At 41.2% G+C, this 13,454-nt stretch overlaps 1 protein-coding gene across 2 annotated transcripts in view; it reads right to left on the reverse strand.

Moving 5' to 3' along the window:
* LOC134534436 (urokinase-type plasminogen activator-like) overlaps positions 1-13,454 on the reverse strand; it is a 46,633-nt gene that overhangs the window by 14,841 nt on the left and 18,338 nt on the right. The window contains exon 2 of one of the 2 annotated variants that reach the window (XM_063372903.1): positions 169-300. In XM_063372903.1, the coding sequence (XP_063228973.1) occupies positions 169-300 (132 nt within the window). Of the gene's footprint in view, positions 1-168; positions 304-13,454 lie in introns of both variants that reach the window. The other variant, XM_063372902.1, reaches the window with a different exon arrangement.

The following is a 13,454-nucleotide window of genomic DNA, read 5'->3' on the forward strand; positions in this document are numbered from 1 at the left end:
TTAGTATAGCTACATTAAAATAAACAGAGAAATATAAATAAATATATAGGAAATAAACCCGAGGTTGGCCGAAGGTGAGTATTCGGGCGTGTTCGGGCAGGGACAGGACTTGATGTACATGTTAGGCTTCCCGTCGGCAAGCACGCTGGCGTGTCTGGTCGCACTCACTGGAGTTGTGCTCCTCGCGGTGCGCGGGCCCGCAGAGTATCCCGTGCACGGACTGGAGCACGAGCACGGAGATCACCGCCCACTCCTTCATGGCGCTGCGGCTGCTGTGCGGCTGTGCGGCTGTGCGGCTGGCTGCTGGACAGACACAGACACGCTCCTCAGCTCGCGCCACTCACAGCGGGCATAGCGAGTGCATAGCAGGCCACGGGAAGCCTACAACTCACGTAGTTTCGGTTCCCTACCACGTTCGTGCAACTTCGGATCTCTCTCAAAAATTGAAATTTAAAAAATAAAAAAATCGAAGGGTTAGGTTTGGTTAGGTCACTCACAACATGCTTGTTTTCATTGGAAACTTCTGATTTAGCGGCTGAAGTGGCGTTAATACCAAAACGCAAAACTTCGGAAATCTTCGGAAATTCTTGCAGGGAACCGAAACTACGTGAGTTGTAGGCTTCCCAGCAGGCCACGCGCTCGACTGTGCACGCGACTTGTGCGAAGTCGGTTTCACGATTGAAATCTTTCTGTCAACTTCAATCAAATGAATTTTCGCGACGTATCCGACATCTGTGTGGAAGTGTCATTAAGCAACTATATTAACTACCAAATGATTATCACGTGACATCTGATTCAATTTGTGAGCACAGTTGTTGCAACATATAAATAAGGATTATGTAACATTTTTAACTAACTACTCTGACCACCACACATTTTTTTACTTAAAATTTTTGCCTATGACTGATAGGTAGATAATAGCAGGAAGTACACCTGAGAATTGTAATATCTTGATGTATGATTGATAAATATTAATTGTTCTCTAGTCCTACCTAAATGGCTTCCTACTCTACTCTCATTTGTTGTTGCGCCATGCGTTCGTGACAAAAATAAAATATATTCATTTCCCTTTTGTGCACATGACCGTCCCATGTGCTATTTTTAATGAGTAGGGTCGAAAACATGGCGGTCAAATCTTGTGCGCATGACCTACTGTTGCTGTTAATGTTTTTTTTTTTCTTCTTCTCAATTGTGCGCCCATTTTTAGGCCAGGCGCACACAGAATGGTGCACAACACCACTACAGTAGTTCACTTCCATGTGTTTACATAAAAGCACTGCACGCAGGATCAGACGTTGCACGACGCCACAAAAACTATCACGATCAGACACGAGGCAACCATAGAACATGGAGGTAGACAAATGTGTGCGACTCTTACAGTGGAAACTGAAACCGTGTTTTGCGCGACATGTGTTGGGTGGGCCCGTAACTACTATAGCAAAAATTAACTGACAGGAGGTTCAAATACAAAGTATTAAGTTTGTCATGTTAATTTAACTACTTGCCGACTAAATGCTTAGTAACAGTGATTTAAACTGTGCGATGAACACTTAATGTGGTTTTTTAATAAAAAAAACTTGTCCTATATAAATTAAAAGGAGATGAAAAAATTCTGGTATGTCACACCACAAAATATGTGGCTACCAAAATAAAGTTAATAAAATTTTACTGGTTCGAGTACCTGATAATAGTTTCTGCATTAATTTTCATAATCAATATAGATATGATAGTAATATATTATGAAAGCTACTATATAAAGGGTGGGCCCAAATCTACTTCAAATAACTTTGTCTCAGTCTCGACAAGCGACAACGTCGAACGACTGCTCCAACTTCGTAGCGAGCAGATTGACGGCGCGTGCGCGAATATAAAACTATTGTCAAGAAAAGGCCTGCCGTAGTGTGTTTATAACAGACTTTGTTAATTTTTTTATAGTTACTTTAATTTGAGTGAACATTCACTTCTTAAGTATTTTAATTATAATTTTTCTCATCTCTGACCTGAATGCAGTCCCATTAGTATTTTAGTACAGGAATGAGCTATTTTATACAATTTGTATCCTCGAAGGAGTATCTAGACAACAATTCGATTTCAAAAATGACGTAGGAAAACAAAAACGCTAACGCAAATACGGTGATTAAAGAGATTATAAAAGTGAAATAACTAAAATAAAATAAATATATGAATGTCGTGTGCGAAAGAATTTGATGTGTAAAATGAAAATTACTATCTGTATAACTTTTTTAAAAAAGTAACAAAATTTACTTCATTATGTAACAAATATTATTGGTAGTTAAATTTATACATTAAATAAATAATAAATGCAAAAATATCACGACGAGTTTAAAAATTCCATCCAGAACTTTGAGATTTTTTTTTTTTTTCAATTTTCAAAATTTAGATTAAGATTGAAAAGTTCGAGATACGTGATTTAAAACATGTTTGAGGTTATAACCATTTCCCGTCCAGTTCCGCCCCTCCAACTCCATTGTCAAACGTGCCGCGGACAAACATCTGAGAGCGAAAGAGGACGGTTGGCCGAGAGTCGCGACTGCTATGTGGGTCGGCGGGCCCGCGCTGGGGTGCCGAGTGCCGGCGCGGGCCACGGCAAACATCGTCGTCACCGCCTCGCCACCGAGAAAGTGACAAGTCTCGGCTGTCCTCTCTGGGACCCAGGGGTGTGCAACCTGCGCGCCAGCCGGCGCCCTGGTATTCCAAGACGTTCGGGTGAGGCAGAGAATAAGCACCGCCTTGTTGGAACACAAACGTGACCTAACTCGCGGACCGTATTTCCGTGACGTGTCCAAACCGAATCCCAGCAAAGGAAACAAGATCGGTGACCGTTTTAATAAACGGTGCCCTTGCGCGAAGCTAGAAACTACTAGTTCCAGCGCATTCTAGCGGACGTTTCGCATCCATCGATACAATTTTTGTTTTCGGGAAAAAAATCCTTGAGATAGCTGCACCATCCCACAAAAAAAATGGAGCTATATTTTTAATTTTCTCAATTACTTTATAGATTGCGATTATTTCTTGTTACGACCATTAAAGTGTACAAAGAGTATTCCAGGATATTTTCGCTATTATAAAGTTTCATTTGGCACACCAACACGATTGGTACGTCCTTCGATATTCTCGAAATTGAATATTCACGAGTTAATGGGGCCGAGTTAATGGGGTCAGACGCGTGTCCGCAATCTCGACGAAATCAACGAAAAAGTGAGCTCTGAGCATGCGCGGAATTTTGGGCAACAGATCGTCAACGGATAGGATACCAAAATCCATTCCCTAAAAAAAGGGACTGGCCCTGTTCTATGGTGCATTAGGAATACGATTAAGGTACAGGTGTAGCATATTCAACACCTAAACCCATTTTTTTTTTGTGTCTTGGAATACCGGCCTTAGAGTCTTCCCTAACCTTAGACCAATACACTTTAGAATAAGTTGGGTTAAAAAAAAAAAATCTCAAGTTCTCGATGGAGTCGTTGGGCCAGCTTTCTCGGTCGATTAAGGCTCACTGAAATATCTTTCTGACTTTAATATGTCTTATGTATAAAGCGGGATTACAGTTTAAAGAAGTGGAGTGTAACGAAAATAGGATAGGTTTCCAAATTAATGGAATATCAACTGAGGGTTTACGCATGTGCCGTTTTAAGCAGTTTTTGTATATTTACAGGTCACTACGCGAAAAAGGCCAGTTTTTCGAACGTTAGATCCGGTTTGACTCATTTAGGCCTGAGAGCAGATATTGGAGACACTCTTCAACCAAATGGAATCAAATGAAATTCACATTGTGCAGTTAATACTGAAATTGATTAAACGACGTTCGAAAGGTTTTCACAAAGTTTCCGATACAAAAACTTGAAACTAAATTAAGAAGAATATTTAGAAAAATCACAATTTCAAGGCGGTGAACTTATACCAACGAAATTACAAGAAACAACTACCAAAATAAACGACAGATTGTGATGATTCCTAAAAGGCGCCACTCACTGGTGCCACACTAAACGGAATCTGCAAGGAGAGGAAGAAAGACATAATACGGCCTAGTTATGTACTTCCAATTTACATGACATAATTACGTTATAAACTGGCTGCCGAGTCCCGACACAACCTAGCGCATATATATTTTTTTAAAGAAACAAATTTAGTGAAATCTGAAACTTTAATTTCATGAAACCATTTCATGCAAAAATCTAAATATATGCACACCGCGTTTCATGGAACTTAAACTTTACAATAGCAAGTAATTTCATGAAACATATTTTTCCTCAGATTTTGTATTGAAATTTCAAGTACCAGCAGGAATCATTGATAATGTTTTCATAAGTATAAATAGAGCTGATGTGTATTTAGTTCTTTCTATATTTGAAGACGATGCCGAGAGGAGATTGTTATTCTAGATTTGAGACATTCAGTAAAAACTATGGTATTTCTCCTAATCAGCAATAAATCCCTTTGTAATTACATAAATCCTACACGAATAAGAGAACGAACACAGTATTTTTTTCCCTTTATTTACTTCGCAGCCACCAATACATAATTATAACTTCCTCTTCTTTCTAAGATGACATAGTTGAAACAATTTTTTTTTTAGTTTGACTGATGTTCGATAAACATAAAACTAATTTCATGAAATTTGTCTGCTGAAATCAATATTTACATTCAGCGTGCGGCCCACCTTAAGCGACAGCTTGAAGTTGATCAAATGAGTTCTCCTTTGCCTCAAGTCACGACGGTGCAAGAGGCCCTCAGTTTCAGCAAGCCCAAGGATCGTTCTACAATAAAACGGAGACGTTAAAACGGAAACGGATCCGGTCCCGCGAGATATTTACGTTTCACTATATTGCTGTCGTTTCTCCAATGCACGGAACCCTAATAAACGGCAACCAATGATTTTGAACTACGCGATTACGAAAGATTAATTTATTTCAATGGTATATTATAACAGTTTAATTTAGGCCATTTACAACACCCCTTGCATCAAATTGAAGGTAAAGAAACATATTTTTTTTTACAAATGTTCAAAATGTGCACCTTTAACTATACGGCACATATCCAAATTAAAGTTAAATTTTTTCCACGCTATTTAACACGTCCGGAGTAATGGAAGCATTAGCCTTTTAAATTTTATGTCTCAATTCGGCAAATCATTAGGTAGCGGCGGAACGTAGACACGATCATTTATAAAACCACAAAGGAAAAAAAATATCGCATGGCGTTATGTCAGGTGCACATGGAGGTCAGCGATAAAGAGCTTTGTCGTCTCGACCGTTAAAGACCAATCCAACGGTCAGGGACTTCGACGTTCAACCACTCTCGTACAAAAGATTCCAATGGGGAGGGGCTCCATCCTGTTGCCAAATAAAGTTTACAGGTTAACCCTCTACTAATTAGGGAAAGAGCCATTCTTTCGTTCTGCAAGCGAGAAAACAACAAATAAGTATTCGCGCAAGCGCTTATCTAAAACTGTTTGAGTTACTCTTTAATTCTGACCTTGAACCAACATTCTACAGCGCTTACAGTTGATACTATTACATTTTATAACTGGGACATTCTTTTATGGACATGCTGAGCTTCATATTAAAAAAATTGAAGGTTGATTTTTTTTTCAGTTAACATAATAAGTACGTAAAATCATTTTTTAAAAAATATATTGCCACTTGTTTCAGGAAGGGCATGTTTATCGCACTGAAAATAAAGGTTATATGGGTGAGGGAGGCGACGGAGTGGTGTTTCTCGTTCCGACCGTGAAGTTGCGCGGTCACGCGAACTGCCCCGCGGTGTCGCATGGCGGCTGGCCGCTCTTGGCCGCTCTGGTCCAAGTGGGACGAGGCGGCCCGGCGAGGGAAAGTGACACCGTCGCGCGAGCGACGACGCAACGCGCCTGCGTGCTGTTGCGCTCCCCTCCCCCCACAGAGCCGTCGACGTCTGTCCCGGAACCGGTCCGGAGGAGTGATGTATGTGGAGCATCGCCGTCGAACAGGCGGTGATTGATGAACGATCGACTCGAGCATACAGGGCGGCGGTTACATCACCCGAGTTAAGAAATCATACGATAATGAAGGGAGGTAGGGTGTTGTTTTTCCCGTAACGCTGATGTTCGGTGCGTCACTCGTAGGCCAGAGTCAGTACATTTACGTATATATACGTGACGTTCGAAAACAAGTGGCAGGGAATGCTGAAACCAGCCACTTTCGTTAGTGCAAATGTGCATGCACGTGCAGTGAGCATCGCTCGCGTGGCTGAGAGGACTCGCGATCGCAGCGCCGTGACCTTCAAGCTCCGCGCGGGAAGCAGATGAGTTAGCCGCGCGCTCTGGCAACCCTGCAGCAACCTTCGTGGTACGAAACTCCCAGCTTCGGGCAGTCGCTGGTTGACCTGTACGAAGGTCTTCCTTCCTTGCTTTTGTGAGTGCAAAATTTTCCAGTTTAATTTAGTGAATTGTACTCAATGTGTAAAAAAGAAGTTATAAATAAATTTACTATAAAAAATAGTGACTGGCTGATATAAAGAGTTACTACTGAAAAGTTATTGACACGTTAAGTATTGCATTCTTTTTTTTTCTTCGGAATAATTACAACTGTAATAATACTGTCAATATACTCTGTAACTGTCTTTGTATTTGAAAATCTTTTAATGCGTGATATCTGCCTTAAGCGAAACCAACTTTCGATATCAAACTATAAAAAAAATATTATGTTATAAAAGCCAAAATGCGTTTGGTGAAAGCTTGTAGGTCGACCTTGTTTACGTGCAAGGTTACGCAGGACTCCGATCATCTCTTAGGCCGGGTCTGTAAACTACGCAAGAAACACAAGCATGCAAGATACACAAGACGCAAAAAGTTTTGTAACAAAATTTTAAACATCCGTTTGCAAATTACGCAAGACTGAAACACGCAACACAATCTGCACTTGCGTTTCGTCTTGCATTTCCGCCATCTTTTATGTGAAGTGAAGTGTTCCGAAAACTTTTTAAGGCTGCACCCGTTACGTTTATGGTAGGCTACGATTTTCGTTTTAACACATTCGTCACTTTTTCACACATTTTTATTATTGCACAGTTTCTAGCAAATGACGCTTTTAAAATCAAACAAGTACTAAAAAAAAGTCGTGCGTTTAAGTGAAAGGAACAATATTTTTGAAAAGAAGCCGTATTAATAACATTTTTTTCCTTAGTTTTGGAGTTTCGATTTGTAGAGTTGGCGATGTCAAGCAACTTGGCGTGTTTTATAAGCTGCCGTAGTTTTCTTGCATTTTTTTTTTTTTTTTGCGTGTTGCGCTCCTTGTGATCTTGAGTTTCCAGGAAAGTTTTTAAACCCAGCCTGTAACTTTTTAGTAGTGAAACTACCCTGGATTATATTTGTTAAACTAAAATAGTCATAGTAAAATAATTTTACGTTTTAAAATACGTCAGAAAACTGGCGTTACATTGATTATAATACATATTTTCCTTCTTAATTCCCATTAGGCTTAGTAGCGCAAGCGCTTGATGACAGGGGATTTTGTTCAAATCTCGTCATTAGGAAACCTTTTTTTTTCTTAATAACATTATAATATAATATTACTAATACTAATATAGAATACGCTCAATAAGGTTAGGTTTGTTTGTAGGATGTATTTACAGACTGAATTATATTTGCCATCATATTGCAAAAATATTGGCCAAATACAAAAAAAATATATATATTTTAAACTGATTTTAATTTAGATACAAATATTCAAAGTGATTTATTGAAAGAAAACTTCCTTTGTAAAATAATGTGATGCCTGATACCAACAATAAAACTGTCGTAATTTAATTTAATTGGAAATAACTAATGACAAGTAGTCAAAGAAAACAACGCAACTCAAGAGTAACAATGCCGTGTCACCACACACACACACACCCTCCCCGCGTGAAGTGTGACATTGACTACGCTTACGGGTGAAAGTGCACGCGGTGTTGTGTTGTTACGGACGTGGTGCTGGGTGTCGCCCAGGTTGTTTTCGTTCCGGAGGCTAGCACGCAGGTCGTCGGTAACGTACGTTACTTCCACCCCCCCCCCCCCCCAAACCATGAGCGGATGTGGCAGGCTGGTAGACGTGGATTACATTAACGCGTCGCCCTTATTTAAAAATGACACATTTACTCCTCCAAAAGTCAGCCTATTCGTGAGATGCAAAAATTTTAAACTTTTGTCATAAATAGACGTGTATTTTTTTTATTTAGTTTGCGGTCCAACCTCACCTCTTTTAATATCTACGCACCTTTTGAATCAAAATTTTTTAGAGATGAATCAGTAACACGATTCGTCAAAATTAAGTTCTAGATTGGCTTAAACACGCTGCTTTAAATGATTTATTTGTCATTTTTTTTCGAGGAAGGGCCACCGAACCCATTCTTTTTCTCTGGGGGATATTCCATACTCCCCAGACTCTCTGGTAAGGCCCCTCTGTTCATAAGGCTCTTTACAAAGGCACGTAAAAGGAGACGGATCTCCAGGAACATTTCACTGTCGCGTCTGCTGCTTCTTCAATGTACGGAAACGTAACAAATTGCAAAACATGAGATTGCATTATAAGGTTACGAAAATTATTTTCACTAATGGAAAAAAAAAATAGCTTCGAGATTATAGCACGGGCAGAATTTATTATATAAATATATAATAAGAATAAACCTTCTAAATAATAATATAACACTAAATATTCTTGCAGTCGGAACAATTGTTAAAGTATTTAGAACCATCGCAGCCACGTAATCGGAACAACGGAACAACGGAACAACGTAAACGTAATATCTCAGCATTCCAGAGAATATCCGCAGGGTCCGTGCTGTTGTATAAACTATGTTTTCCGTGTCACTGTAGAACGGGCTTCGTAGACGGTAAAGGCACGGCCTCAGTCCAGATGATGGGTAGGGGGCCTGTCTCTTGCCTTGCAGCTGTGCACCAGGAACCTCAGCGGAAGGCCAGAGCGACTCTCTCCGTGCCTGACCTCCGACGGGGGGGAATCCGCGCGCGGCGCCGCCTCGTCTGCAGAACACTCGAGCGGCAGGGGTGGAAAGCCGCCGACCAGGCCCCAAACTTGGGCAAGGCGGTGTCCGCGGGAGCGCTTCCCCGAAGAGAGACCACTCAAGCGGCGGCCGGGTGGGACCTTCCGGGCCGCGCGGTTCGGGTGGCCCGCGGCTTTCACTCTCCCCGGCGCGCCGGTGTCACGTGACACCCGGACACCGAGGCTGGAGGCCCGTCCGCCCGTCCGCCCGTCCTGATCTCCAGGTCACTGCTGGGACAGCCAGAGGACCGATCCCTCCTCGAACTTCCCTGTCACTCAGTCCCTGTAACTCGAGGCAAAGTTAATTATCACTGCATTACCCGACTGTGCGAGTCGGCACTAAGGGCCCCGTCTTTCTGGGCATACGTGCGGTCCGCAGATCTTCAGGGAGAAACCACGTGATTTGAAAAACTGCTCAAGATATCCCATTGGTGTCTGTTTAACGAAAAGCATTTAAGAATACGTTGAGGGCGGATGAGTATATCTGTTTTGAGGATCTTGTTTTTAAACTGTATATTTAGGTTAGTGAAAATGGTTAAAACGTATGTTTTCAGAGTAATTTTCAGACATGAAACGCTCTTGTAGTCCACAGTGGCAGTGAAACAATCGGTGATTATTTTCTCCCCTATGCCGAATGACAGTTACGCTCTTCATTTGGAAACCCGCATGCGGCAAATGGACAAACTTGACCTGGATCAAATACATAAATGGTTTGGTCATGACCTTTGGCACTGGAGTGGCACAGCGGAAACACCCTCGCGATCATCTTGATCAATTTAGTGCTTTTTCATAGCTACTTTAGGGCACAGCTTCGTGATACGAAGCCGTGAATGTCCATTGTGTGCTTGTGTGCTTTGAATTTGGGTTTTTCGTCATACGGGCGTGCAAAAAAAAATGGGTGCGTGTACGTATGTACGCGCGTGAGAAGTTATACTTCTTTGGCATCATTAAATTAATTACAATAAAATAATAAAATTACTATTTTAGTTTACCAAAAGAAATTCCATGGTAATTTCACTATCATAAAGTTTTATTTGGCACACCAATACGTTTGGTATGTCCCCTAATGTGGGTTTATGTTCACACACGTGGGTCCGCCATCTTCCTTTGAAAATGTCGTTACATGGTGCGCGCGCAGCTTCAACCTGTTAATTTTGTGTTACAGTGATGCGCGCGCATCTTAAAATTTCACTCTCCTAATTTTTTCATAACGCGCCTAAAGAAGTATAACTTCAAAAAGAAGTAATGGAATGATTTTTTACCGCAGGATGTTCCAAAGCACACCCTTAAATTTTCTCATTTCTCCTGTCTCCAAATGTTCTTGTCTGGTTCTTTTGGTCTGCCTGGACACTGCGCGAAGCAGCTTTTTTGACCAGCTGATGGTCCGCACCAGAAAATTGGTCTGAGTGTAGTGTTTGCACTGTGAAAACAGGTTCATCAAAGGACAGCATTTTATGTAAGTGAATGTGTCTTAACGACGAAAATCCTGATTCGTACTTGCTGAGCCATCATCAGGCGTTATCAAGCACAATTTCCGGAAAGTTGTGAGTGTTGAAAAAAATTGCGATGTTGGGGTCGAAAGTGACTTCAACTGCGTCGCAGAATCCCGCCTCCTATGGATTCCCAAATCCATGCTTTGCCGCTCGTCTGCAGATCACAACGATGCCTTCGCGCTTGGCTGGTGACCTGGGGGAGGGGGGTTGAGGGGTGAGGAGGGGAGCACCCGGTGCATCGCGGACTGGAGGAAGTCCTCCGCAACAGGTTCTCCGAGCAGGCGGGAGAGAGACGCCCTTTCACTGGAGCGCAGCGGGTTCCTTGAAAGTCGCGGGGTCCCGCTCGAGCCTGGCGACATTCCTGTTTCCCCCCCACCATTCCTTCTCCCTTCCCACCTTCCCCCCAAACCAAACACACACGACAGGACTCGTTGTGCAAATAACAGCGGCGTGTTTACAAACACCGCATTCCAAACAACTCCGCTTTCCCACTGGGGAAGAGGTTTCTTCGACGCAAACAAGTGTTTCTCTGCTGCGAAGGAAATACTTAACTTGCTGCACCAAAACAAAGTCGTTGGCCAAACAAAATTTTTTAAGTGAGACAAGATTGTTTTTGTACACCGAACTGGACCAGGCGACAAGGCAATAGAAGAACTTAGCTACCTTCAAACACAGGCGATGAAGCATCTTTTCAACACCTACTTTGCATTATCACTACGCGGCTTACCTAATGCATGAATCTGAGGGTGAATGTGTGTGCGACTGGTGTTAATGTAACGCCATTTTGTTTCCTTAGAAAACACACACGCACGCCAACCTTACGCCATACAAGCTGGCCTAATACAATATTACCCGGTCTTTTTGCGGCGGTGGAAATACATTCGCAATGATGGCAAGCAATCTCGTCACATTGCTTGGCACCTACCAACTATTTTAAACTAACTTGGCACTATTATCTTTTTAACCTTCAGACTGATGTATTATTCAAAATATAATTAGTATATATTCATTACTATTTCTCGCTATTTTGTGACTCCACCCATAAAGAGAACTCGAAAAAACTACTTGAATAAAACTTTCCGGGTTAAAACCCAACGCTTTAAATAAACATAAATTAATGAAAATTGTTTTGAAGTTCATTTTACCACGTAGTGTAATAGCTACTCGGAAATCGATCAACTGCAGCTAATGGTGGAAGCCTTATTCCAGGATGATTGGTAATTGAACGTAATTCGGAAAATTAGAGTAATAGATAGTTCCGACTAGCTCACGGTCATTCTAAAGCTTGTCGACTCAAATATTATTATTTCACACACAAGCACGATAAAGATACAGAATATGATGCTCAGACTGCTGTGGAACTTGGGGGGGGGGGGATTTTTGATTGTAAATTTATGTAAATATATGTAAATCAAAATAAACAGGGTCTATGTTAATCCTTATAGTTAGTGGGAGTCACACGGGACTTTTCATTAGTGAAAGAGGAATGGGGGGATGATGACTGCAAAGTCAACCTTTAAGATTTCACTGCGCCTTTGTGTTTAGCGAGTGTGGTAACTCGAGAAAACAAAATAAAGCACAGCCAGGTTTTTTTCTTGATTTCATAGTAAGTAACTTAATGCTGTTACCTACATTATTTGGTTATTTATTTATTATACGACATTTTTGTATGAGGTCAGTTAAGGCCATATGCCTGTTTTTACGACGCTTTTATTTAGCTTGACCTGTATGTATGAATGAATTATGTAATAAAAACCTTTCATTCAATTTTTACCCACTTTAGGACATCCGAATGTGTTGACATTTTGCATACATATAAAGAACCTCTGACAATACAATATTTTGATAACTTAAGCCCTTAGATTTAAGGGGGAGTGGGTGGTAATACGATTTAAAAAAAAACACTCATTTCGAGCTATGGGTAATAACCATGCTTTTTGTGTATCCATGAGGTCAGGGCGTAGTGGTAATTTCCTCCGGAGCCAACTGTGTCCCTGGTGGGGGGGGGGGGGGGTAGGGTTAAAGACCCAAAATTTCGAAAATTTTAAAAATTAATACTTATATATTTGGAGTTTTTCCGATCCAAAAGGTCAGGCTGTGGTGAAAAATGTGCCCAGGGAAGGGGGTTGGGGACCTAAGGCCCTTAAATTTCAACAATTTTAAATATATATATATTCGATTTACAGTGTTTCCGAGGTTGGGTTATGGTGGAAAATGTGCCCGGGGTTCAACCTTATACCCACCTGAGGGGTAAATGACCCTAATTTTCAAAAATTTTAAAAATGAATTTTTTTATTTGGAGTGTTTCCGATACAATAGGTCGGGTGGTGGTGTAAAATGTGCTGGGGAGGGGTTAAAGCGTAAGTCGCTTTTTCATAAAAGAAAATATTTGGACACAGAAACCTGATACCTATTGATAAGTTGATATGTTAACAGAAATATCAGAGCTTTATTCATCTGCCAACTTCAAGTTTTATGTTAACAGATTGACTTATCTACATGTGGTTTCTAAGTCTATTTTTTTTTAAGAGTGCCTCACGCTACTGTAGCTTCAATCCTTCCACATCTACTTTTATCAATGTTAGGTCCACAATTTTCGAGGCATGTGGTTTGGAAGCTAACATCATTAGAACTAACTATGTGGAAAGTGCTGTGATGTCACACGTAGAAGACAAGACTCGCAGTGGCTCGGAAAGAGGTCAAGAACGTCAGAATTTTGCATAAGAGAGAGGCGGCCCGACAACAATGGCGACTAAACGAGATGAGAGGCGTCGAGAAAGACAAGGCTGCGAAAGTGATGTGTGCTATAGTCTGTCCCACGCTTAGTTTGCACTACAGAGTAAGTGGTGACCACTGTTGCCAGGCTGATGTAACCCAGCATGCTAAATTTATTTTTTTCGACTATTTTTCTGCTATAATAAATTTT

The sequence above is a fragment of the Bacillus rossius genome, chromosome 7 (genome assembly GCF_032445375.1).
Source record: "Bacillus rossius redtenbacheri isolate Brsri chromosome 7, Brsri_v3, whole genome shotgun sequence".
NCBI lineage: Eukaryota > Metazoa > Arthropoda > Insecta > Phasmatodea > Bacillidae > Bacillus > Bacillus rossius.